Raw genomic sequence first — 23283 nt, 5'->3', positions numbered from 1 at the left:
CACTAGGTAACTGAACCCCTGGCTGGTCTGGCTCAGTGGATTGAGCGTCGGCCTGCGAGCTAAGTGTCGCTGGTTCGATCTTCCAGTCAGGGCACATCAGAGAAGGAAAACTCTGACTCCAAAAAACCTCCGCTGCCTTGCGGCATACCTCTTCAGGGGAAAGGCTAAGGGAGTAAACTCCGACAGAAAATCCGGAGCCGGCGTCCCTAAGGCGATTTGACGTTGTAGTCAACACCGGCAACTCCTGCGGCGCACCTGAAACCAAGCTGTATTGACTCCGTCTTTCCCTTGGACCCTTCAGCTGCGAAGAGAGGGGGTGTCTGCTGCATGGGCAACAGCAGACCCTCCATATCACCCTGCCCAGGCTCTGTAGCTTCAGCTTCACTGGAGAGGACACTCCAGCGTCATCGCAAGATGTCGATTCAACACGGGAGGAGACAGATACCGTGTCACTCCCGAGTCGGACTGCACAGCCATTCTCGGCGGTGCATATAGACTCTTAAGAAGCTACACCATCGTCTCTCGAGACGGACGGCTGCCGACGACGAGGTAACTGAAACACTTATGATTCCCCAAAACTGCTGGTGCATTTACAACATACTCACATCTAAATGGTAGATGAAGATTGCAAGCTGTTTCTTTTGATCAAATTAGAGTTTTGTGGTAAATATACAAAACAGGACCAGTTGAAGTCTGTATGTTAAACCTTTATAACTTTTTCCATTTTTCTTAAGCAATAGGTGAACACTATTCAAATGATTTTGCCTGTTTCATTCTCCTTTTATCCTCAATGCTGGCAATAGTACCTGGCTAACAGTAGGTTGCAATAAATATTTGATGAATGGTATTTTAGATGAAGTCAATATGTTATAAAATGTTTATGTGGTAAATATATTCAGCCTGTAGAAAGCTCACGCTGGCTTCAAGAGCAAAATATGACATGTAAAAATAATCATGGTATGTTAAGCAAAAAGGCTAGTTTAAAAAAAATCAGTTTGCAAATCAGTAAGTGTAGCAGAGTTCTATTTTTAAAGAAGTCTTTGAAAGTATGTTTACAGAAAGAGTTCAAAAACCTTTTCATCAAACTACTAACAATAGTTTTTTCTGGATGAAAAGTCCACAGGGAATTTTGCTTTTTCTTAGTGTCTTTCACACACTTTCCAAATATTTAAATAAAATTATCTTAGTTTTGTAATCAGGAAAAATATTATTTAATAAAACCAAATCGGAGCATTGATATACCCATCTCTTACGTATATCGCATCTGAGACCACAAAAATTAGTCTTTCCATTTCTTCTCAACCAACTTAGTATGTTTCATGTGTATTTGTTCCAGTCACAGCTTTTCTAACTTCCAGTAGAGTCATAGCACAGCACTTCTGCCCACACAAAGAAAAAATAAAAAATGAGTAACTTGTTGGTGGTTCAAGTCGATTCCTAGAGCTGTTTCTGCTGGTCTGATTGCCGAGGGATCAATTGTGGAGTCGTGGACACTGATGAAAATGGAGCTTTGCTTGGTTATAATCTAAGTTTCTATGTTTATAAACTTTCTAGCCCTTTGTAAAAGTGACCCATCAGAGAAATAAAGTGCTCAAGGTAGCAAGTTCTTATTCATTTATATCTCTGAGGTCCACATGAAGTTACCTTGAAACTCACCAAAGGATGGAAGACAGCTGCTTGCCTCTTCCCTAAGACAAGAGAAACTCTGTCAGGAAGTACACATGGCAAGAGGGCAGCTGAACTTCCTGGGTGTGAACAGTTTGTATAGCCATTGTTTTGCTAAGAGAACAAGTCTATCCAAAACTGCACTGTCCACGACAAATGGTACTGAAAACCAGATATGCTTATGGCAACCGATGGTAGGAATTCTGGTTCCTTGCATAGACAGAAGTACCCCTGCTAATTCTCTAAATGCTGCATCATTAGAAATTAAGCATTATTTAATGGAGAAAATTCTTTCAAACACATAGATTAGCCTCCATGATGACCAGACACTGAATTTATGTGCCATAAAGGCTCCCCAAACCTGGTTTTCCTTCTGATTTCATATCTGCTTTAATGGCTAAAAACAACAGAATCCTCCTTACCTTCTCTTTCTGAATATCCCTCACCTGGACATTCTTGTCAACTGATCCTCAGAAAAGTCCTCAGACTCTAGTTTCTCTCCTGTTCCAGTGTCATGCCCACAGTTCTGGAGCTCACCATCTCTCACCATGACTAGTGCAACCAGCCTCCTAACTCCGCTCCTGACAGATGCTTTCTGTACATCTTTCCCACCAGGTTAGGGAGTGTTCTCTGAATATAAAGAGTACGTTTTACAGACCTTTAAATTCTGCAAAGGGCATTACTCTTAATATATGCTCAGTAAATGATTCTTGCTCACTCATTTACTTGCTTAACTAAGCACGAATATAAGGGTGGAAAAACCACTGGGGTTGAGATACTGATGACCTGGGTTACGGCCCTTTGTATCAGTTATCTATGGCTGTGTAGCAAATCATCCCAACTCAGTGGCTTAAAACAACCACCATAATTTTATTATTCCTCACATTTTCTGTGGGAGTATGAACAGGACCTAGTGGAGGTATTTATCTTTCCTCTGTGATGTCTGGAGCCTCAGCTGAGAGGACTTGAAAGCTGAATGTAATGCAACAGTTGGGGATTAGAATCACCCGGAAGCATATTCATTCACATGGATGGTGGCTGTCAGCAGGAACACTACACATGGCTTCTCCATGTAGCCTTTCTGCTTGGGTTAGTTTGGGCCCCCTCACAGCATGGCAGTAGCAATTGGGTTCTAAAATGAAGTGATCCAAGACAACCAGTTGGAAGCAGTATCGCCTCCATGGGCTTGTTTAGAAAGCTACATAGTCATGAGCTTACCCAGTGTGGCAGACAGAATAATAACCCCCTAAAGATGTCTGTATTCTAATCCCCAAACCTGTGACTATGTTACCTTATCTGGCCAAAAGGACTCTGCAGATGTGATTAAGTTAAGAGCCTTGGGATGGGGAGATTATCCTGGATGATCTGGGTGGGTCCAGTGTAATCATAAATGTCCTTATAACATGGAGGCAGAAGGGTCAGAGTCAGAGAAGGAGATGTGATGCAGAAGCACAGGATGGAGCAATGCTTGCCAGGAGCCAAGGAATGCAGGCAGCCTCTAGAAGCTGGAAAAGGCAAGGAAACAGATGCTCCCAAGAGGCTCCAGAAGGAGCGCAGCCCCAACACCTTGCTTTTAGCCTAGTAAGACCCATTTTGGAATTCTGATCTCCAGAACTATAAGATAATATATTTGTATTGTTTGTATTGTTTGAAGCCAATAAGTCTATGATCATTTGTTATAGCGGTAATAGAAAACAAATATGCCCAGATTTGAGGGGAAGAAACACAGACACCCATCTTTCAATGGGATGAGTGTCAACATCACATTCAAGAGCATGTGGGATGGAAGACATTGTTGCAGCCAGCTTTGGAAAATACAATCTGTCACACTCTACCATTAAGTAGCTGTGTAATTGTAGGTTGATCTCTCTAGGTCTCAGCCTCCTCATCCATAAAATGAAATGATTGAGTGTGAGGGTCTCACACTTTCTGGATCTAAAAGTTCCTGGTCCTATGATTGGAGGAGAGATATGTATTCCATGAGAAGTCAAAATAAATCATGGCTGATCTCCTACATCCTTCCCTGATGCTCACCCCCATTTTCATACAACTCTGAATGGAAGAGGAATGTAGTGCCTGGACCAGAAAACCTCAGTAAACTATGTGTGATGAATTCCCTAGAAGATAACCTTTGAGGCAGGGCTATTGTTTTGTATTAAGTTTCAAAATATTTAAAGAAGGAAGGATGGAGGAAAAAAAAGTGGAAAGAAGGAAGAAAAGAAAGGAAGGGAGAAGGAAGGAAGGAGGAAGGAAGGAAGGAAAGAAGGAACTATTAATTCTTTGAGGTAGTGACCATTTCTTATTAATTTTTGGAATGCCAGCACCTAGCATACCACCTAGCATATAAGTAACCCCCAAAGAATGTTGAGTGAGAACAAAAAGAAAAGACAATCCAAGGTCCACTGGCTATGCACCTGATAACTACTTAGGGTGGCCTAATACTTGGGAGGTTGCCAGCTAAGAACTTTTTCACTTTATTCTGGAAGTTATTTCAATAGTCTTCTAACTGATATCCTTTATTCTGTGCTTGGCCGAAACACAGCAGCCAGAGTGAACCTGATAAAACATAAAAATGATCATGCCACTCCTCTGCTGAGAACATTCAGGAAGTGAGATGAGGCAGGGGAGGCACCTAGCGCACACAATTTAAGGAGGCACTCACTTTCAGGGGCCCACCCTGTATTTGCATGACCCTGAGAGTGAGTGTCTTTTTAAATCATGCACCCTAGGTGCCTCCCTGACCTTGCTCTGGTACAGACACTGGTTCTTACATTGATGCACAAGATCATACACCATCTAACCTCTCACCTGCCCCACCTCTCTGACCTCACCTCCAGATATTCTCTCTAGCTTGGCTCACTCTACTCAAGCACACTTGTCTCCTTGCTGTTTTTGAACACACCAGGCCTACTTCCACCTCAGAAGTTACACTGCTCTTCCTTTAGGTCTCTGCTCAAATGTCACCTTTTCTGTGAAGCATTCTGTGACTATCCTATTAAAATTAACCCCATTGCCATCTCTCTTTCCCACTTTATTTTTATTCTTAGTACCTATTGCCATATTATAGATTGTTCATATTTATTTTGTTGGTACTCCACCTTTCCTACCAGACTGTAAGACCCAGGGAGACAACAATTTCTATCAATGTTTTACTGCTATGTTCTAGCATCTTAAACAGTGTCTAGCACATGTAAACGCTCAAAACAAAGTTATTAAATGAATGAAGATCTTATGAGATAATTTGCTACACAGCCATTGAGAATAGAGAATTTTAGAATAAACAGGGGCCTTATTAAAGAAATCAGCAAACTATGGCCCACAAACTATTTCTGTGTGGTCTACAAGCTAAGAATGATCTGATGAATTGAATTGTGCCCCCCACAAAATTCATATGTTGAAGTCCTAATCCCTGGCATCTCAGAATGTGGCCTCATTTGGAAATAAGGTCATTGCAGATGTAATTAATTAAGATGAGGTCATACTGGAGCAGGGTGGGCCCCTAACCCAATCTGGCTGGTGTCCTTATAAAAGAAGTTTGGATACAGGCACACAAGGAGACTACTATGTGAACATGAAGGCTTCTATAAGTCAAGGAATGCCAAAGATTGCCAGCATACCACCCTAAGTTAGGAGAGAGGCATAAAACAGTTTCTTTTTTATAGCCCTCAGAAGGAACCCAATTGCTGACAGACACCTTGATCTCTGACTTCTAGCCTCTAGGACAGCAGGACAGTAAATTTATGCTGCTGAAGCCACACAGTTTGTGGTACTTGGTTACAGATGCCCTAACAAGCTAGTACAAATGATTTGTACATCTGTAAACAATTGGAGGAGGCAGAGGAGAAGAAGCAGAAAGGGAGAAGGAAGAAGACTGTATGAAGGCAAGAGTAGGGGTGGAGGGGGAAGGTGAGAAAGAGGGAAAACAGCAGAAACAGTATACGGCCCATGGAACTTAAAATATCTGTTACTTTACATTAAAAGCTTCTTGACCCTAAAGTTTAGAGATCTTATAGGCCATATAACTAATGAAGAAATGGCAGACTCTAGACATAAAATATCCAAGTTCATACATATAGTATGAACTGACTTGAACTATACCTAAAACCAAGCTATCTGACTTCGAGTCTGTTTTTAAAAATTCACACCATGCTGACTACTGAACTTCTAAAAATCAATTAATCAATCTCCCCTGTTTAAGTTAAAGTACCAAAATATTACTAAGAAGATGTTTTCGTTTATTATCACAGTCTAATAACCTGAGCCCTGTAGAGAAACATAATTCATCATCTTTTGAGTAAAGTGCCTACTATGGTCCATAATTTGTTTTTGTTTTTGCTTTTGAGCCTTGCTCTCCAGCAACTCATTTTCTGTAATGCTGGTTCTTAAGCCATAATTAAAATATAATTAAAGATCAAGAACAGATGTCTGCCTGCTCTCTGGAGCTTCCACAAACTGTGTAGTGTAGTTTGGTATTATGGATTTTATGCCAAAGAGAAACAGAATAGGAGAATTATCTGTTGAACAAACCCACAAACGAATGCTAAAGACGTAAAAAAGTATTTAAAAGAAAGTGGACCAGAGTTGTGGTAATTCTTTTGATGTACCCATAACTTAGGAATAGCAAAATGAGTCTGTTTTGTGTTCATCAGCGCTATTATTTGATGGTACTATATAGACCAAAAAAAAAAAAAAAAAAAAAAAGCTACATTCTTGCTAACTCACCTTGGGTGAGATATTTAACCATTTGGGGGGAGAGGGAAGGGCTCAATTTTGCCATCAGTTAGCTGCTGAAGATGATAGTTCTTACTTACAGGGGTTACTGGAAGGGCTTGCAGGAGTGGAGGGCAGAGGTGTTCTTAGGCTGCCTAATTAGTTGAAGCATAGATGCCGCTAATAAAAACTATGTGTATAAACTTCTATTAAGATGCCAGTGAACCTGAAGTGTGGAAGAAATGAAAAGGAAGTGAATGGGTTAAAGACAGCTTTCCAGCAAAAAGTATATGAGAAGACCAATCACCGCAAGTGTGGCTGCTTTATTTCAAACTCTTATACTTTAACACAGAATGCACAAGCACCAAAGGAATTAAATTTACCTAAATCTGAACAAAATTTGTTCTTTTATCTAATATCCCCTCTCTAAAGTAGGGATATTATCTGGAGTTCAAATTTGGTGTTTGTTAGCTTTGGGCAATTTACTTAGCCTCTCTATACTTTTCTTCCTTTGAATGTTAAAAGGGAAGTGGGGAGTGGGGTGGGATAACTGTAGTATATAAACCATAAACTGTCTCAAGGATTAAATGAGATAATGAAACATGACCATGCCTGACAATGGTTAGGAATCCTAAATATGTTGATTTTCCTTGTAACTACACAATTGAAGAAAATATGCAAATATTCACATAATTAAAGTTATTTACATAATTGTTCATCCAATTATGACTAGCATGTGAAAACCCACCAACATTTATTTTCGTAAGTGACACTAGCCATGTGTTTTGTGATCTGTAAATTAGTTTCACATATACTCCAGTATTCGACCTAAAAATCAAGAACCTCAAGAGTCTTAGGTGGGTACGTGGTGGTAAGCAGGGACTGGGATTCCCAATCACTCCTTTACTGCCCTTCTGCCTTTCCCCTGTGTGGATTGATCTAAACAGAGATAGTTTCGTTATCTCAGTGAACAGTTAAGAACATTTTGCTCTTGGGTGTGTGAAAGCTATATACCACTGGATCAAGGTTTGCATGTGTGCAATTTGGAGATATTATCCCAATAAGAAAGATTTAACACATGTGCCACATTCTAGAGGTTAACCTTTCCTGAGTCCCAAATTCCTTTGAAAATTTGGTAAAATTATGCCCCACTCCATGCACTTTTATACTTATCCTAAAATTGTATGCATAAATTTTTCATTTTTCATGGGTCCCCTAAAATCCATGTACAGGTCATGAATGAGGCCACATAGAAAGCTTAAGAATCTCTAATTTAAAGAGTTAGTGTTCAATTTAAATGCAACAAGGAAAGCTTGCACTCACTTTTATATTCCCTTTAAGACCTTTAGTTTTCAGTCCTTCAGGTTCTAAGCCCATTTTCCCCCCCTGAACTCTACTTATAGGTGGGGAAAATAAACCCTACCTCCGAACTCTTTGGGTTCTAGCTAAAGAACTAGTCAGGCACAGGAGAGGGACAGAACATTCTGGTGTAAACTGAAGGCATATTTATCCATTACCTGGAATTGAAACCCTAAGGTGTGAAGGAAGTGAAAAAGGAACAAAAAGGTTTTCAGAAAGAAAATCAGAATTCTGGGACAAAAACTTCCAAGTCCAACCTGTCATCTCTTTGTGCTGAATAAAGGAATCTCCTTGTTCTGTTCCATTTTTACCCTGCTTGAGGGAAGGCTAAGGCTTGAAGGTTGTTTGCAATGACCCACTGCCCCACCCGAGTCTATTTGAGGCCCCTCCAGCAACCTCACATGGACTGCTGGCCTTCTCCATGCCAGGTCCCTGCTCCTCCTCTTCCTACGCTTATATTATCTCATTTCCCTTGTGTTCTATAAACCCGCAGGTACCGCTGCTGGGCGTGGCAAGTAGAAACAGTAGATCCCCTGAGCCCAGGCAACCGGGGAAGCAAACTTTTTTCCTTAGCTGATGGGAGAAATCAGACTATGCCACCTGGACAATCTGTCACGAGGCGAACCGGTAGTGGAGGGGGTGGTTCGCTCGGGAGGGAACCTTAACAAATACTATGCAAATTTAACTTTCTGTGAGTATAATCGGGACTTCTGTACCCTGTGTTCCATCACAGCCAAGGGCGGGGGGAGAACTACAGGGACCAGGAGCAAATTGTCCCAGAAACCACTTTAGGTCCCCTCCCCGATCTGTCCCTTCCTTTCTTCCCCTTCCCTTCCTTCTTTCCCCCTTCTCCAGTAATGGTCACGAGTTCCCAAGCCCAGGTAAATGAAAAAAGAGGTGGGACCTCTGGGCATTTGAAGAGCCTCTCTTGCAGCTGGATGGAAATTCTGTGCGAGCGGCTCTCCTCGGCTAGCTGTTTATTCAAGTGTAGGTCAGATTAGCCACCTGGGGCACAAATCCTGCAAAACGAGTCTGAGAGCGGGGCGAGCTCTTGCAGGTAGGAAGATGCAGCGCTGAGCTAAAAATAACGAGGGCCGGCTGCCAGCCACCGCGGAGGCGGCGCAGACTGTGCTAGTTCGGAAAACGCGCCTGGCCAGCCCGGCCGGGTGGGCTGGGTGACCTACACCCACCCTGCGCCGACACTCCTGGCCACTTACTAGAGCGTTGCCGCGGGGGCGCTCGCTTCCCGAGCCTCCTCTGGTGGCTCTGGGGCATCATGGGTGCACGGTGAGAAGCCCAACACTGCGTCTGACCAGAGAGGGTATGGGGATAAGGATCTGGCAGAAGGATCCAGCCAGCCGGACAGCGAGGACAGGGGAAGACATTGGGCCTGGCGAGGCTCGTGTGCCCGGCCTGCTACGCGTCAGCAGTCGCCAAGGGGCAGCGGCTCGGAATTTCTGGGTGTCTGCACCTCTTTCTCCATCTGCCTGTAAGAGGTGAGAGAACCGTGCATCTGGCTACTTCGCCAATGCAGGTCGGCGGGTTCCCGCAACTTCTCACCCACCTCGCACTTTATTTCCTCGCAGCGCAGCCTCTCAACACCCTTCTTTGGTTTCTTTGACTTCTTTTGAGTTTGAGTTTGCGTGATCTCTGAGTCTGACCCTGGGGACGCAAGGCCTCGAAAAGGGCCAAACTGCGGCCATGGCCACGGGCACTGAAGATCTCTATCTTCGTCTGAGCTGGGACTCGGCTTTGGTGAGGCCTCAAGGGAGGCCCTCCTCCCAAGCCTAAGGCTCCCAGAATCTGGGAATGGAGTCCTTTTGTTTTTCTGAAGCTGTTAACTTCTCTCTTGGGCTTAGTGCATTTCTGTCTTAAGAAATGTGTCTGGTGTCCCTGCCTTTTATCCCCAGAGACTGTATTTTGCAGCGCCCATTCTGAGCCTCCCTGCCAGTGAAGCCAAGGAGAGAAAGAGCTGAGTAGAAAGCCCAGATGCCTCTAGGCGCTTCTCTTCCGGCCTAGCGTCACCGTCGCACCCCCACCCCCCACCCCCCAACTTCCCTGGGCTTGAGAGAAGTGTCAAGCTAGACAGGCATGTGGGCTTCTAACTTGGGCTACTCTGATCCCCAGTGGCCAGGCCTTAGGTGGTGCAACTTTTCTTCTTTGGAAGGTCTGGAAAGGTATTGCCCAAAGCCGTGGTCCTGTTTTATCTGTGCAGTGGCCACCATCAGACTACAGAATGTTCTCCTAGTTTTACTCTGTGCAACCCCTTGGTTACTTGAGGTGGCTAGAAACATTGTCTCTTGCCAGTGAGTTTCAAATGATGGTCAAAGAATATAACTTTAAAAAATTATTTCAAAAGCATATTTTAGCAAACTTTTATTGAAATATAATATGAAGAGACAGATACATAAATCTCATGTATACAGCTTGATGAATTTTCACAAAGTGAACATCCACAAGCATTTTTGAGTGTTAATTAGATCTATACGTAATCCCTGAGGGGATTATAAATAATGTACATTTATTCTTGAAGAGGACATTGGTGAAAATAACTCCCCCACTCAAGAGCCTGAAGTATTTAGAATATATGTAAAAACATCCAAGTTTTATTTATACAGTAAAAATTTCTTGGTCATATACCCCTTTTGGACAAAGCTTTCCTTGCAAAAGATTAGAAGGCTGTTAGTATGAGTCAAGGGGAGAATGTTAGATTGTGTTGTCCAATTGACATCTGGCTGGGAAACCTCAAAGACTCATTTGGTACAACATGATGTCCATGCAGGAGTCTGCTGCTGCTTCCAAAACTCATCCCCACAGCGGGATGCGATTTTATCCAGGTTCACACACAACAGGGAGAGTAAAAGAGTGTGAAGGGTGTGTATGCTGAGAACGAAGACATTCCACAGTTTTAACCTTCTTGATCCATTCTATAATAATCTATTTCCAAGTGGCATCCCTTCTGTAGAATCAGGGGGATGCAGTTGACCACTGTTAGCAGACAAAGCCTAAAACAGGGAGAAGCCAAATTCCCTTCATTGGGTGCCAACCACATCCTCTTTGTGATAACCTTTCCTTGGAAAGGGAGGAATTTCAATAGCCATGCCCTGTCTGCCATCCACATGTTAAACATGTTAAGACATAAAAGCAGTCTTTTCATCTGTCTGATCTCTTTGGGGTTTTGATTGGAGTTCTTTGTCCATTTTTGATGGTCTGTTTTGAAGGATTTAAAAAAAAAAAAAGAACCATATTCCAGAAAGTAGTAAGACAATTTAAGGTGTAGGGAATTAAAGTAGCATTGCATTTTATTTTATTCAATGAGAAGATACTAGAATCTAGTATTAATTAACTTTGAATGAGGTATATCAAGGATTGACAACAGTCTCAAATGAGAAGGAGAAATTTGCATTCACATGTAATTCTTCTTCAGACCAGGCAAAAGGATATGGGTTTACATTTTAGGAAGAAGTATAGAGAAAAACTGTTTATAGTCAGAGGTATTAGGGATCAGAAAAATCAGAGATGGAAAATGCTTTGGATACATCATCTAGTCTGTAATTTCCTTAATTCTCAGCAGTTATGAGTGTCCACTTTGTCAGTTATTAGTTATCTTGGCAGAGATTTATCTAGACAAATCATAATGAGTGTTAACTCAGTGAATGCTGATTCACAGAAACAGCCTTTATTCAATCAACACCTGAGACATGTGCAGCACCAATGATTACAAAATAAATGTGAGATATAACTCCCTTTCTTTAAAAAGTTTATCACCAAGTGTAAATATAATTCAATATCAGAGTGGCTCTTCTTCTACTTTGCTCAGTAATCTTTGCAAAGAATAATAATAATAGCTAATATATATCAAGCACTTATGTGCCTGCCATTTTATTACATTAATTCAGTTAATGCTTAATAGACCATTATGCAATAGAAATTGTTATTCTCCGATTATAAATGAGGAACCCAGTTGCTCTGAAGGTTATGCTATTTGACCATGATTTTAACTGGTAGATAGATTGCTTTGTAATCCTGGGGCTTCAGAAAGACCTGTGAGGAACATGGTGAGTTCTCACATTTTACAATAAGAAAACTGAAACCCAGGAGGAATAAGCAGCTTCTTTCTCAAGATCACAACTTTTCCCCAGGGAAGGTCACATAAAGTCTTGTCCTAAGGTGAGCTTTGTAATCAGATTTGTTCTGTCTTCTAAGAACTGGGGAGATCCTGAAATTCTCTGTAATAGCAGGCTCCAAAAATGGAGTAGCGGCTTGTGCCTTGGCCTTGGGAAAAGCATCTAGGACAAGCCTTGTTTAGTCAGAAGCTGTGGCAGTGGAGATCCATCCCCTCTGCAGGCCCTGCCCATGGCATATGGAGGCAGAGACAAACTGACCTGGTCTGAATTTTTGGTCCACCACCTATTAGCTCTGTGATCTTGACCATTTTATATGACCTCTCTAAATTTCAGATTCTCATCTGTAGAACAGTGATTTTAGGAGGCTTGTTGTGATGGCTAGATAGCAAATATGTAACTAATGGTAAATATTAGTAAAAGAAAAAATAATGGTCCTGGGCAGTTTCAGAGATCTCTTATAATTCCAATTTCAATTTATCTTCCTACTTCTCAAAAGTCAGCCATGGTGCTGGAGTTCCCTCAAAGTACCCTTACATAGCTTCAACAGATGCTTAATTGGCAAGGAAGATTTGAAGATCGGATGTGGTTCTTAATTGAGGACCTAGACGCAAGGGCTACTATATCTATAGGATTAGAAATCTTTTCACAGTGAAGACCTATTTCATATGTTCTAGGCATAGTAACTCTACAATTACCACAATAGTGTATAAAGCACAAGCCAAGAATATCCCTTGCTTGTTTAATAATGTCTAGGTATCAGCCTTTTAATGATATCTTTCAGCCCTGGAAATATAAGTGAAATAACTTAAAATAGTAGGTCTCAAGCTTTAGAATGCTCAGAATCAACAGGAAACTTTGTGAAATATGTAAATTTCTGGGGCCAGATTTTAGGTAGGCAGAGCCAGGAAATCTTTATTTTATCAGACCATTCAACCTTGTTCTGAAGAAAGACTGTCCTACAGGCTTGCTGTCCAGCTACTCTCTCTTAATGCTCCCCAGAAAGAACCCTACAAATGAATGCCCTTCATTCAGAATAGTAGAAGAGGAGCAATAGTTGCTCTTGAAAGATGATGAATTTCTCCTCCCGATCTATATATCTTAAGGGTACAATTTCATTTGGTTCAGCTATATTATGTTCTATAAAGACACCAAGATTCACAAGTAGGCTTGAGGTGGGAAAAAGACTAGATGATTCTCCTCACCATCTCTGATTATTAAGGTGTGACTGATTTAGCTCTCTAACCAACAAATAGTGTATTCTTTGGCATAAGAGAAAGGAAGAAAAAAGGAAAAGAAGAGTAAAGGTAGTTAATACTAGATGGTTTGTACCTATCTCAAACGTGGGCTAGAAATAAACTTGTCCCAAGAGACCTGGAACTGAGTTCTCCCACTACATATGTGAAGATTCATATCAGGGTTTAAACAGGTATGTCAGGTGGCTTAATTAGAAACTCCTGGACTATACATTTCACACTCATGGGTGGCTACTTTATTATCTGGGTTTCAGCAAATTGAGAAAATAGCTGTCATCCAAAATCATTTCAGTTTTACAAAAGAAAAAAAAACTATTATCTGGTGCCTCAAAAGAAAATAAAGGCCTGCTTTTAATCACAGCATATCACTGTTGTTTTTGAATTTAAATATTAAATAACACATTTGTTAATGATTAAAACAATAGTTATTGATTGGGGGGGGGGGGGCTCAGTGAACATTTAATCTGTCCTTACTCCAGTCAGTGTGTTGAAGAAACACACTGCCTAATGCCCCAGAATAAACATTAGGTAACTATTTAATGGGGTTTTAATTGTGTTGTTATTATTAATAATAATTAATGTAATTTTGATTATGTTGGAAGCTGGAGTTATATTGTCAGACATCCTTTCAGGGTGGTGGTATTGCCCTGCCCTGTTTAATCAGAGGTTCTTAGAGGTGGTAGGCTCATAGTGATTTAAAATGAAAGAAGGTAGATGTTTAATAAAATTTAAATTAAGAAATTAAATCATGTTCAAATTGAAAGGGGGCATGGAAATTATCTGGCCGAATCATATCATTCTGCAAATGAGAAAACGGAGGTATTAAAGGACTTGCCTAGATATACAGCTCATTTCCGTTGTTTAATGCATTATTGGGCTGAATGACCTCACAGGCCTAACTCGGAAAGATGGCAGGGTGCTGAGGCCCTGCTCTCACAGTTGTTTCTCTGATCTCCTGTACTTCCCACCCTTCGTAATTCCTGTTTTCTAAATATTGAAGGTAACTATAAAGTTTGTATAGATGAGCTACTCTGGACCAATATCTGTTTAAGTAAAGATCTAAATGGATTGCTGAGACAGTGAAGTGTAATAATGTCTATCCCAGGGAAAGAAATCCAGGACAGGAAGTGCTCAATCCTCCAGCACTGGCCTGACTACCTGGAGCTCAGGGCTGTGACCCCTTAGCCGCACCCTGCAGCATTAACTCAGGACTCTAGAGCAGAGGTTGTGATTTACTTCAGGGCTCTAGGCAAGTCCCTTTAACCTGGCTGTCCTTCCCCTTCTATGTTTGTAAAACAGAGATGATGCTGATATCTCCCTCACTGCTCCATCAGAGGCACTGTGTGAAATTGGCTCCTGTTTGTTTGGGGAGGTTTTAAAGCCACACATTGCACCTCCCTGCTAATATGATTACTAGAACTTCCTTATGGGAAAGGGCCAACTCCTCATCCCTCTTCTTCCTAAAAAACAAACGAGAAGGGTATTTTTTGTCTCTCCATGGCCAAAATGGTTGTTGCTTCTGTGCTTCTGTGGTGTTACTTCCTCAGAAGGACAGTTTGCTGAGGTTAAGGATTCCTAGTTGCACTACAACTAACCAAAAATCAACAACAATAATAATAACAACAAAAATAACTGCTGTGAAGGTTCTCAGAGGGTTTCTGAGTTATAAACAGACGTTTCTAACTGTAAAAAAACATGGCCCCAGTCAGTCTCCAAGCCATCTCTGTCCTCAAAAGTGTTAGGCCTGGTGGGGCAGGAGGGAAAACACACTGTTTATTGGGGCTGTCTTTCTGAGGGTCATCAGCAAGGCTTTTCATAAGAAGCATTAAAAAATATGTATTTTGGAAGTAAAGCCACAGTTTTAATAGCCAAAGAGGTACCTCTCTCTGGCACACAGTTCTGTGCACAGCCTGTTTCTCAACCTCTGGAAATCCTTTAACAGTTTATGGAAGGCCACCCTTAAAACCAATCCAACAGCTCCTTTCTCCATAACCTGATTTTAGAGGTGTTTCATTATCTCTAATTACTCAGGGTAAATGGTGATTACTCAATGTTTTAATCATCAGTTTGGGCAGCAGTTACTCTTAACTCAGGGAAGCCCAGACTCCCATGGGTATTTTTGGAAGGTACGGAGACTAGTCGGTGCATGCTTTCTAGTACCTCTGCACGTGGTCCCCAGGTGAGTCCCGGCCGCTTCCCGGAGCTGGAAGCAGCGGCGTCCCAGCCCAGGCGGCAGCTGCGGGCTCCGGCGCTGCCCGGGCTTCCGGGACCCGGGCCTGCGAGGCGAGGCCCGGCGGCTGGATAGGAGGATGTGGGCGGGGCTCCCATCCCAGAAAGGGAGGCGAACGAGGGAGGAGGGAAGAAAGGAGGGGCTGCCAGGGAAGAGGAGGAGGGAGGAAAGAAAGAAAGAGAGAGGGAAAGAGGAGGAAGGAGAAGATGCAAGAGGGCAGAGCTGGAGGGAGGGAGGGAAGGAGTGCGGAGCCCGGCCCGGAAGCTAGGTGAGTGTGGCATCCGAGCTGAGGGACAGGAGCCTGGGACGCCGCTGCTGCTCCGGGCTGAGTATCTCGCCTCCCTCCCTCATGGGATTCGGGTCCGCGCCGTCTCGAGTCTGCAGCGCCCCAGTCCTCGGCCCTCGCCTAGGTTCACTGCAGCTGTTCAGAGGTCCCCAGGAGCTGCTGCTGGCGTGCCCGCTACTGCAGGGACCTATGGTGAGCAAGGCTGACTGGCGAGGGTCGCTGGGCAGAAGTGGTCGAGGCACATCCTTGGTGGGGGTGGGGTAGGGTGGGGTGGGAGGAGAAGCGGGGGGCTTGAGCTTTGGTTACGGCAAAAGGTGACCTTTTTTTTTTGGTATTTTCTTTTACCAACGGTGGTGCTAGAGGTAGGGATGCTGGCGCTGAAAGACACTTCCATATCTGCTACTGCCTACCCAGGCGACTTTCTCCGTCCGGCGACCAGGGGCTATTTTCACCTTTAGTAGGTTTGGGGCGGGAGAGGAGAGAGGAAGAGAAGCCTTTATTTGGGGGTCGTTGGGAAGTCTGCGAGGTCTTGAACGGAACACGTTGTGGGTAGACTGGCGTTTACGATCCCCGGACGGGGAGGGCCAGCAGAGAAAGGAATGTCAGCTCAGAGGTCGGAACAGTGAAGGGACGGCAAGGTGGAGGGAGAACACCTAACCAGGGGTGGTTTGCGGAGCAGAGCGCTGTTTTACTGCCTCTGGAGCGTGCGCGCCTTGCAAGGGGCTGCGTGGAGGGGAGTGTCACCCGACACGGCCCCCAGCCGGCAGAAGCCTCTGAGAGCTTGCCAGCCGCCGGGGCGAGACGCACCTCCTCCACGAACTATTTTCATGGGCTTGCAGCATCCCAGGAGCCTCTCCTCTGTCATTTCACGGTGTAGGGTCTGGATGGCTGGGATGCCAGGCACTCCGGGAACGAGCTGCGGAGCCCTACCCTATGAAGAGTCGCGGGCGAGCGGCTCGGCGGGCGCGCGGCTCTTAATGGGCTCCCTTCCCGGAGCGGACAGGAACGGGTCCCAGGAATTCCAGGTCCCTGCGGACCACTCTCGGCGGGAGTTGGGCCTGCGGCCTCAGGCGCCTCCCGGCCACCTCTTAGGTGGATGGGTTGTAAGGATTGCGGTTTGTGGGCTCAAGGCTTTGTGAGACGTGAAAACCCCGAAAGACAGAGACTTGGTAAACTAAGGTGACCTCGGAACAGACCGGCGTTGGGAGAAGAGTCAGGCAGGGAAGTGAAGGGCAATCGCCATGAGTTGCATCCCCCATCTCCCAAGAAAAAGTTAAGACGAAAGAATTTTTCGGCTTTTATCTTTTTCAATTAAAAAATTGGGGGAGAAAAACGTGATTAGAGACGAATCCCACTTATTGAACCTGAAATTGAAACACAACAAGCTGTTCCCCAGCCACTGAATTTTAGCGCGGCGTGCGCTATGGCAGTCATCCTTGGTGTGTCCGGGGATTACAGACGCCGGCCCCCTCCACTGTCCCTTCGCCCCGCGGGGACCAGCCCCTCTGTCTGCTTTCCCCATTTCTAAAATTCCTCCCAGAGAACATTATTATTTTTTTTAAGGGTTCCTGGCGTCTCGAAAAGAAAAGAAAAAACTCTTTGGCTCTCCCCAACCCTTTCGCAGTCAGCCCCAGAGGTGCCGCAGCAGCGGAAAACCTAAAGCCGCTCAGAAAACGGCGCGGCTCTCTCCTGGCGGGGATGGTTTCGCAGGGCGCCCTTGCCCTCCGCATCCTGGCCCGCAGTGTTAGGCGGCGCCGGACAGCCGGGGCTCCGCGGGAGGGCTAGGCGCTTTATATTTTTACTCCTCTTTGTCAAAGCTTCCCTGGATGGCCCCCAAGGAACCTATATTCGTGGGGGAGAGTAAGGCGGGCAACCTGAGCCCTTGATCTCTGCAGCGACCCAAGGCAGGAACTGGGAATAGCCTCAAAAAAGGGTGGCAGGGGGCCTGCAGTGGGGTTTCGAGCAGTAGTCGAGGGGCTCAGGACCTCGAGGCGGACCCGCCCTGACGCAGATTTGCGCGGGGCAGGTTTTCGAAAAGGTCCCTGTGCTGAGCTACCCACGCGTGCAGCATCTTCGGTTGGTCAGGACATCGCAGTAATTCCTTGAGCTGTGGGTTGGTAAAATTCCTGAAGAAGTATGTGCTGCGACTCTGCAGCTGGTGCAAAGGAGGAAGGGGGTGGGGGAAGGAAGTGGAGGGGGGGTTGGGTGGGGGAATGGTGGTTTAAAAAATAAGACAAGCTGTAGAGAGGGAGAGACGCAGACGCAGAGGTCGAGCGCAGGCCAAAAGCTGTTCACGGTTTTCTCGACTCCTGGGAGCGTGGTAGGGTTTCCTTTCTGCGCCGGGTCGGGAGTTGTAAAACCTCGGCGACTGTAAGACCAGGAACTTGTGATGTATCCTCTCCGAGACGACGCCTCCTTTTGAGTCCGCCTCCGCCCAGAATGGCTCTACCGACCGCTTTCTTTGGGGATTAAAGCTTTGCTGTAGGGGACGCCGAGGCCGACGCGGTGCGGAGATTCTCTCTGTAATGGAACGAGAAAACAGCCTAGCGGCTGCGCCCTCCCCACTTTCCCACGTCGATCGCACCAACCACCACCACCCCCTCCGGATCGGTGCGTGTCTGGGTCAGCCGCTTTTGGCTGGGAACTAAAAAGGTTGCCCGGTTTGTTTGAGCACTTGAAGGCGATCCTCAAGGGGTGACTGTCGCTGAGAGCAATATTTGGCCTCTCTGAAACCCTGAGGAGGAAGTAGCGGGGAACGCGCGCGTCTGTGTGTCCCTCAGCTCTTTCTTTCTTAAGTGGCCCTTGGTGGTGAGGCTTTGAGGGGCTGTGACTCCACCGCCCCCGCTCCCGGCCCTCTTGAGCTGGGTTTGCGCGGAAACGCGCAGCCCTTAAAAGTGTGCCCCAGGTCCTCCGGCTTCAGGCCGCTTGGTGCTAGTGCCTCGCCCGACGTTCCGAACGCCGCAGGTAGAGGCGAGGGCGCGTCCTCCGCGCGCTGTGCCGGATGACCTGCGGAGGGCTCCGCGGACCGCCGCCGGGAGCTCCTCCCGGATAGCTGAAGGCTCCAGCCGCAGGCTGGAGGTTGGCCTCTCCAGGAGGGGGCGGGGCCGCGTTGGGGCCCTTTCGCCGCCGGCCGCGGAGAGGGCGGGCTCCTCCGTGCGCGGGGCGGGGCCTCTGCGATCACGTGGTTCAGAGGGGCTGGAAGAAAAACAGAGCAAGTCTGCGCCAGAGTCTCATTATATTCAAATATTCATTTTAGGAGCCATTCCGTAGTGCCATCCAGAGCTACGCACTACTGCAGCTCGTCTGAGCCTTTCCAGCAAGTTTGTTCCAGATTGGCTGTCAAGAATCATGGACTGTTATTATATGCCTTGTTTTCTGTCAGTGAGTAGACACCTCTTCCTTCCCTTCCCGGGAATTCACTCTGCTCTCCCCACCTCTGCTCGCCTTGGACCTTCCCTCCAGAGTCCATACTCCGCTTTCTGGCAGCGCTGTCGCTTTCTTCTTGGCCGGGCAACCGCGGTGCTCTAGGCAGACCGGTTCTGTTTAAAGCGCTGCGTGCTCCCACTCGCGCTCTCAGATTGGGTGCGTTGTAAGAAAGCGGAGCGAGAGGGGGCTAAAGACATGAAAGGTCCGCAGCGCCGGGTTGCACCTTATGGGCTAATCACCGCCCCCCTTCCCACTTGAATGGGGGTGTGCCCACGCCCTCTTGTCGCGTTCCCAGCTGCTTGTCAAAACTCAGAGGTCGCTCCTGAATCGCCCCCCACTCCACCCCCTGCACCTTCCCCGGGAGAGAGTGAGCGAGCGAGCTGGCACGATCAGATACCTTTTGCTGGGCATTTCAAATTCATCGGCCACAGTCAAATAAATCGTCAAGCCACTCAGTCAGCTCCCAGACCACGTCCTCGCCGCGGCCTCAGGACCCTGCTGCCCTGTGTCTTTGCCCTGCCCCTGCTTCCCTGCTTTTCCTCCCTCCTGCTCAGAACCAGCTGGAAGTTGTGGAAGTTGCGCTGGGAGGGCGGAGGAAGAAGGTGGGGGTGGAGGAAGAGGGGGAGAGGTTGAGGGTCTGAAGTGGAGGGCGATGGCATTTTAATTCTCCCTCCCCCATCCTTTTTTACCCCCTCAATGTTAACTGTTTATCCTTGAAGAAGCCAAGCTGAGATCATGGCTCAGATAGCAGTTGGGACAAAAAAAGATTAACAGGATGGAGGCTATCTGATTTGGGGTTATTTGACTGTAAACAAGTTAGACCAAGTAATTACAGGGCAATTCCTACTTTCGGGCCTTGCATGGTTGCAGCTGGTGGCGCAGGGGGGTGTGTGAGGGAGAAGACACAAACTTGATCTTTCTGACCTGTTTTACATCTTGACCCTCTTTCTCTCTCGCCCTATATGCATATGCAGAGATATCTCTATTTCTCTCTCGTTATTGGTGTTTATTTATTCTTTAACCTTCCACCTCCTCGCCCTCCCCAGAGACACCATGATTCCTGGTAACCGAATGCTGATGGTCGTTTTATTATGCCAAGTCCTGCTAGGAGGCGCGAGCCATGCTAGTTTGATACCTGAGACGGGGAAGAAAAAAGTCGCCGAGATTCAGGGCCACGCGGGAGGACGCCGCTCAGGGCAGAGCCATGAGCTCCTGCGGGACTTCGAGGCTACACTTCTGCAGATGTTCGGGCTGCGCCGCCGCCCGCAGCCTAGCAAGAGCGCAGTCATCCCGGATTACATGCGGGATCTTTACAGGCTCCAGTCTGGGGAGGAGGAGGAGGAAGAGCAGATCCACAGCACCGCTCTGGAGTACCCTGAGCGTCCGGCCAGTCGGGCCAACACCGTAAGGAGCTTCCACCACGAAGGTCAGTCCCTGCCTCAAGTCTGGGCGGGGGAGGCCCAGTAGGGTTGGCTGGTGGGGCAGTGGAAGCCCTGGGGGAGAGTAGTTCAGGTTACATCAAAGCCCCAAATCCAGCAGGCTGGGGAACAGAGCTGCCTACCTCCAAGAATTTCCAGAGCTGTGGCTAAATTTATTTTTCTGAGACAGAGGGGAGGGGCTGAGGAAAGGGGAATGACACCACTCAGGCGTGGGCTAGCCCCAGCAGTGTGTTTTTGCTATATCAAAGCCTTTTCTGCCAGGTTTTCTGCCCCCCCCCCTTTTTTCAAAGCACCTACTGAATTTAATGTTACAGCTGTGTGTTTGTCAGGTTTATTCAATAGGGGCCTTGTAATCCGATCTGAATGTTTCCTAGCGGATGTTTCTTTTCCAAAGTAAATCTGAGTTATTAATCCACCAGCATCATTACTGTGTTGGAATTTATTTTCCCCTCTGTAACATGATCAACAAGGCATGCTCTGTGTTTCCAAGATCGCTGGGGAAATGTTTAGTAACATACTCGAAGATGGAGGAAGAGGGAGAGGGTGGTTGTGTGCATGTTTCCTCCTGCCTGTGCTCTATTGGGCCCTCTTTCTTTGCAACCACTTGTAAAGAAAACTGTGTACACAAAGCCAAGAGGGCTTTAAAAGGGGAGTCTTGATGGTGGTGGAGTAAGGAGTTGACACATGGAAATTATTAGACATACAAAGGAGGTTGGGAGATACTTTGTCTTTGGTGCTTATGGAATGCTAGCTAAGTCTCTCTGAGTTTGCTAGCCACCCCACTTATCTGCTTCTCCAAATTAAAAGATATGCTTGCTTCCCCCAAATAGACTTCCACTATATAAACAGAATTTACCACTCATCACCCAACTCTTAGCTATTTCTTGACTTTTCAGTCTCAGAAAAGTTCATGTGCTCTCCCCCCGACCCCCCGTCCCTTTTTCCTTTTTCTTTTCCTCCCTAACTGTGCCTAGAACATCTGGAGAACATCCCAGGGACCAGCGAAAGCTCTGCTTTTCGTTTCCTCTTTAACCTCAGCAGCATCCCAGAGAACGAGGTGATCTCGTCTGCAGAGCTTCGACTTTTCCGGGAGCAGGTGGACCAGGCCCCTGATTGGGAACAGGGCTTCCACCGAATAAACATTTATGAGGTTATGAAGCCCCCGGCAGAATTGGTGCCTGGGCACCTCATCACACGACTACTGGACACGAGACTGGTCCACCACAATGTGACGCGGTGGGAAACTTTTGATGTGAGCCCTGCAGTCCTTCGCTGGACCCGGGAGAAGCAGCCGAACTATGGGCTGGCCATTGAGGTGACTCACCTCCATCAGACACGGACCCACCAGGGCCAGCATGTCAGGATTAGCCGATCGTTACCTCAAGGGAGTGGGGATTGGGCCCAGCTCCGGCCCCTCCTGGTTACCTTTGGCCACGATGGTCGGGGACATGCCTTGACTCGACGGCGGAGGGCCAAGCGTAGCCCCAAGCATCACCCACAGCGGGCCCGGAAGAAGAATAAGAACTGCCGACGCCACTCGCTCTATGTGGACTTCAGCGATGTGGGCTGGAATGACTGGATTGTGGCCCCACCAGGCTACCAGGCCTTCTACTGCCACGGGGACTGCCCCTTTCCACTGGCTGACCACCTCAACTCAACCAACCATGCCATTGTGCAGACCCTGGTCAACTCTGTCAATTCCAGTATTCCCAAAGCCTGTTGTGTTCCCACTGAACTGAGTGCCATCTCCATGCTGTACCTGGATGAGTATGACAAAGTGGTACTGAAAAATTATCAGGAGATGGTAGTAGAGGGATGTGGGTGCCGCTGAGATCAGCAGTCCTTAGGCACACACACATACACACACGCATGCACACACACACACACACACACACACGCCCATCCACTCACCCACAGACTACAGACTGCTTCCTTATAGCTGGATTTTTATCTTTAAAAACAAAAGGAAAAAAACCTAAACATTCACCTTGACCTTATTTATGACTTTATGTGCAAATGTTTTGACCATATTGATCATATATTTTGACAAAATATATTTATAACTACGTATTAAAAGAAAAAATAAAATGAGTCATTATTTTAAAGGTAAAGTGTATTATTTTCTCACAAATCCTTTCTCTTTTCCTTCTGCCCCCTCTCTTTTGAATGAGATTTCTTTTCTTGTTCAGGTGGGACTGGGGGCAGAATGGAAGTCAGAGGGTGGTAACTGGAGGTGGTTAGGTTTTAGGGACAGGAAATAAACTGATGGTAGAGAGATATGGTAATTGCCAGGGTGAATTGTCTTCCATTTCTATTTAATGTTAACAAGGATGCAGCATCCTCTCCCATCTGGATGACACATGCCTTGGAGAAACAGTGGGATAAAAGGAGTAGGCCAGATTAAAGACTCAGTTTTGGGCTCCTTGTACATCTCCTGGATTTGCTCACCTGTTAGAGGTGCATTCCCAGCTGAGTGTGATGGGTAAGAATCTCAACTCTTGGGAAATGATGCCCACCTCTGCTTTTATGATACCTCAGGATGTCGTCAGTTATTATAGGCCTCAATGTTGTATATTTCAATTCAAAACTAATTTGCACACTCACATATTAACATATATATGTGTGTTTTTAACATTTTTTTTTTAGAACTGGGTTTTAGCCAATAAAATAAGTAAAATGCCTTACCTTCAAAAAGTTTGGTGGCCACTATTTTAATATACCACATGGTAGAATTCTATAGTGCTTTTGACTTCATTGTCTCCTATTCCCACACGAAGGCCCTTATAGA

At 46.0% G+C, this 23283-nt stretch overlaps 1 protein-coding gene across 2 annotated transcripts; it reads left to right on the top strand.

The window, feature by feature from the left end:
- The first annotated feature begins 15524 nt into the window (after positions 1–15524).
- Positions 15525–22357, top strand: BMP4 (bone morphogenetic protein 4). Of its 2 annotated transcripts, XM_090270899.1 has the most exons (4): positions 15525–15612; positions 18887–19011; positions 20156–20482; positions 21470–22357. In XM_090270899.1, exons 1-4 carry the CDS (start codon positions 15551–15553, stop codon positions 22324–22326), a joined length of 1371 nt encoding a protein of 456 aa, XP_090127025.1. In that variant the 5' UTR covers positions 15525–15550; the 3' UTR covers positions 22327–22357. The 2 variants fall into 2 exon arrangements, with proteins under 2 accessions (XP_090127025.1, XP_090127024.1); XM_090270898.1 differs by lacking the exon at positions 15525–15612 and having other exon boundaries at positions 18952–19011; positions 20103–20482.
- The last annotated feature ends 926 nt before the right edge of the window (positions 22358–23283 follow it).

This window comes from Furipterus horrens, unplaced genomic scaffold (genome assembly GCF_987537825.1).
Source record: "Furipterus horrens unplaced genomic scaffold, mFurHor1.1.pri manual_scaffold_3, whole genome shotgun sequence".
NCBI classification, from domain to species: domain Eukaryota; kingdom Metazoa; phylum Chordata; class Mammalia; order Chiroptera; family Furipteridae; genus Furipterus; species Furipterus horrens.
This window is presented reverse-complemented; position numbering and strand designations above follow the sequence as displayed.

What these genes read in the sequence shown, in the direction of transcription:
- BMP4 (XM_090270899.1), top strand. Translation starts at nt 15,551, where the DNA reads ATGCAAGAGGGCAGAGCTGGAGGGAGGGAGGGAAGGAGTGCGGAGCCC. An exon ending in GAGCCCGGCCCGGAAGCTAG is followed by an intron (nt 15,613 to 18,886) that starts GTGAGTGTGGCA and finishes TATTCATTTTAG; the next exon opens with GAGCCATTCCGTAGTGCCAT. An exon ending in AAGGAGCTTCCACCACGAAG is followed by an intron (nt 20,483 to 21,469) that starts GTCAGTCCCTGC and finishes AACTGTGCCTAG; the next exon opens with AACATCTGGAGAACATCCCA.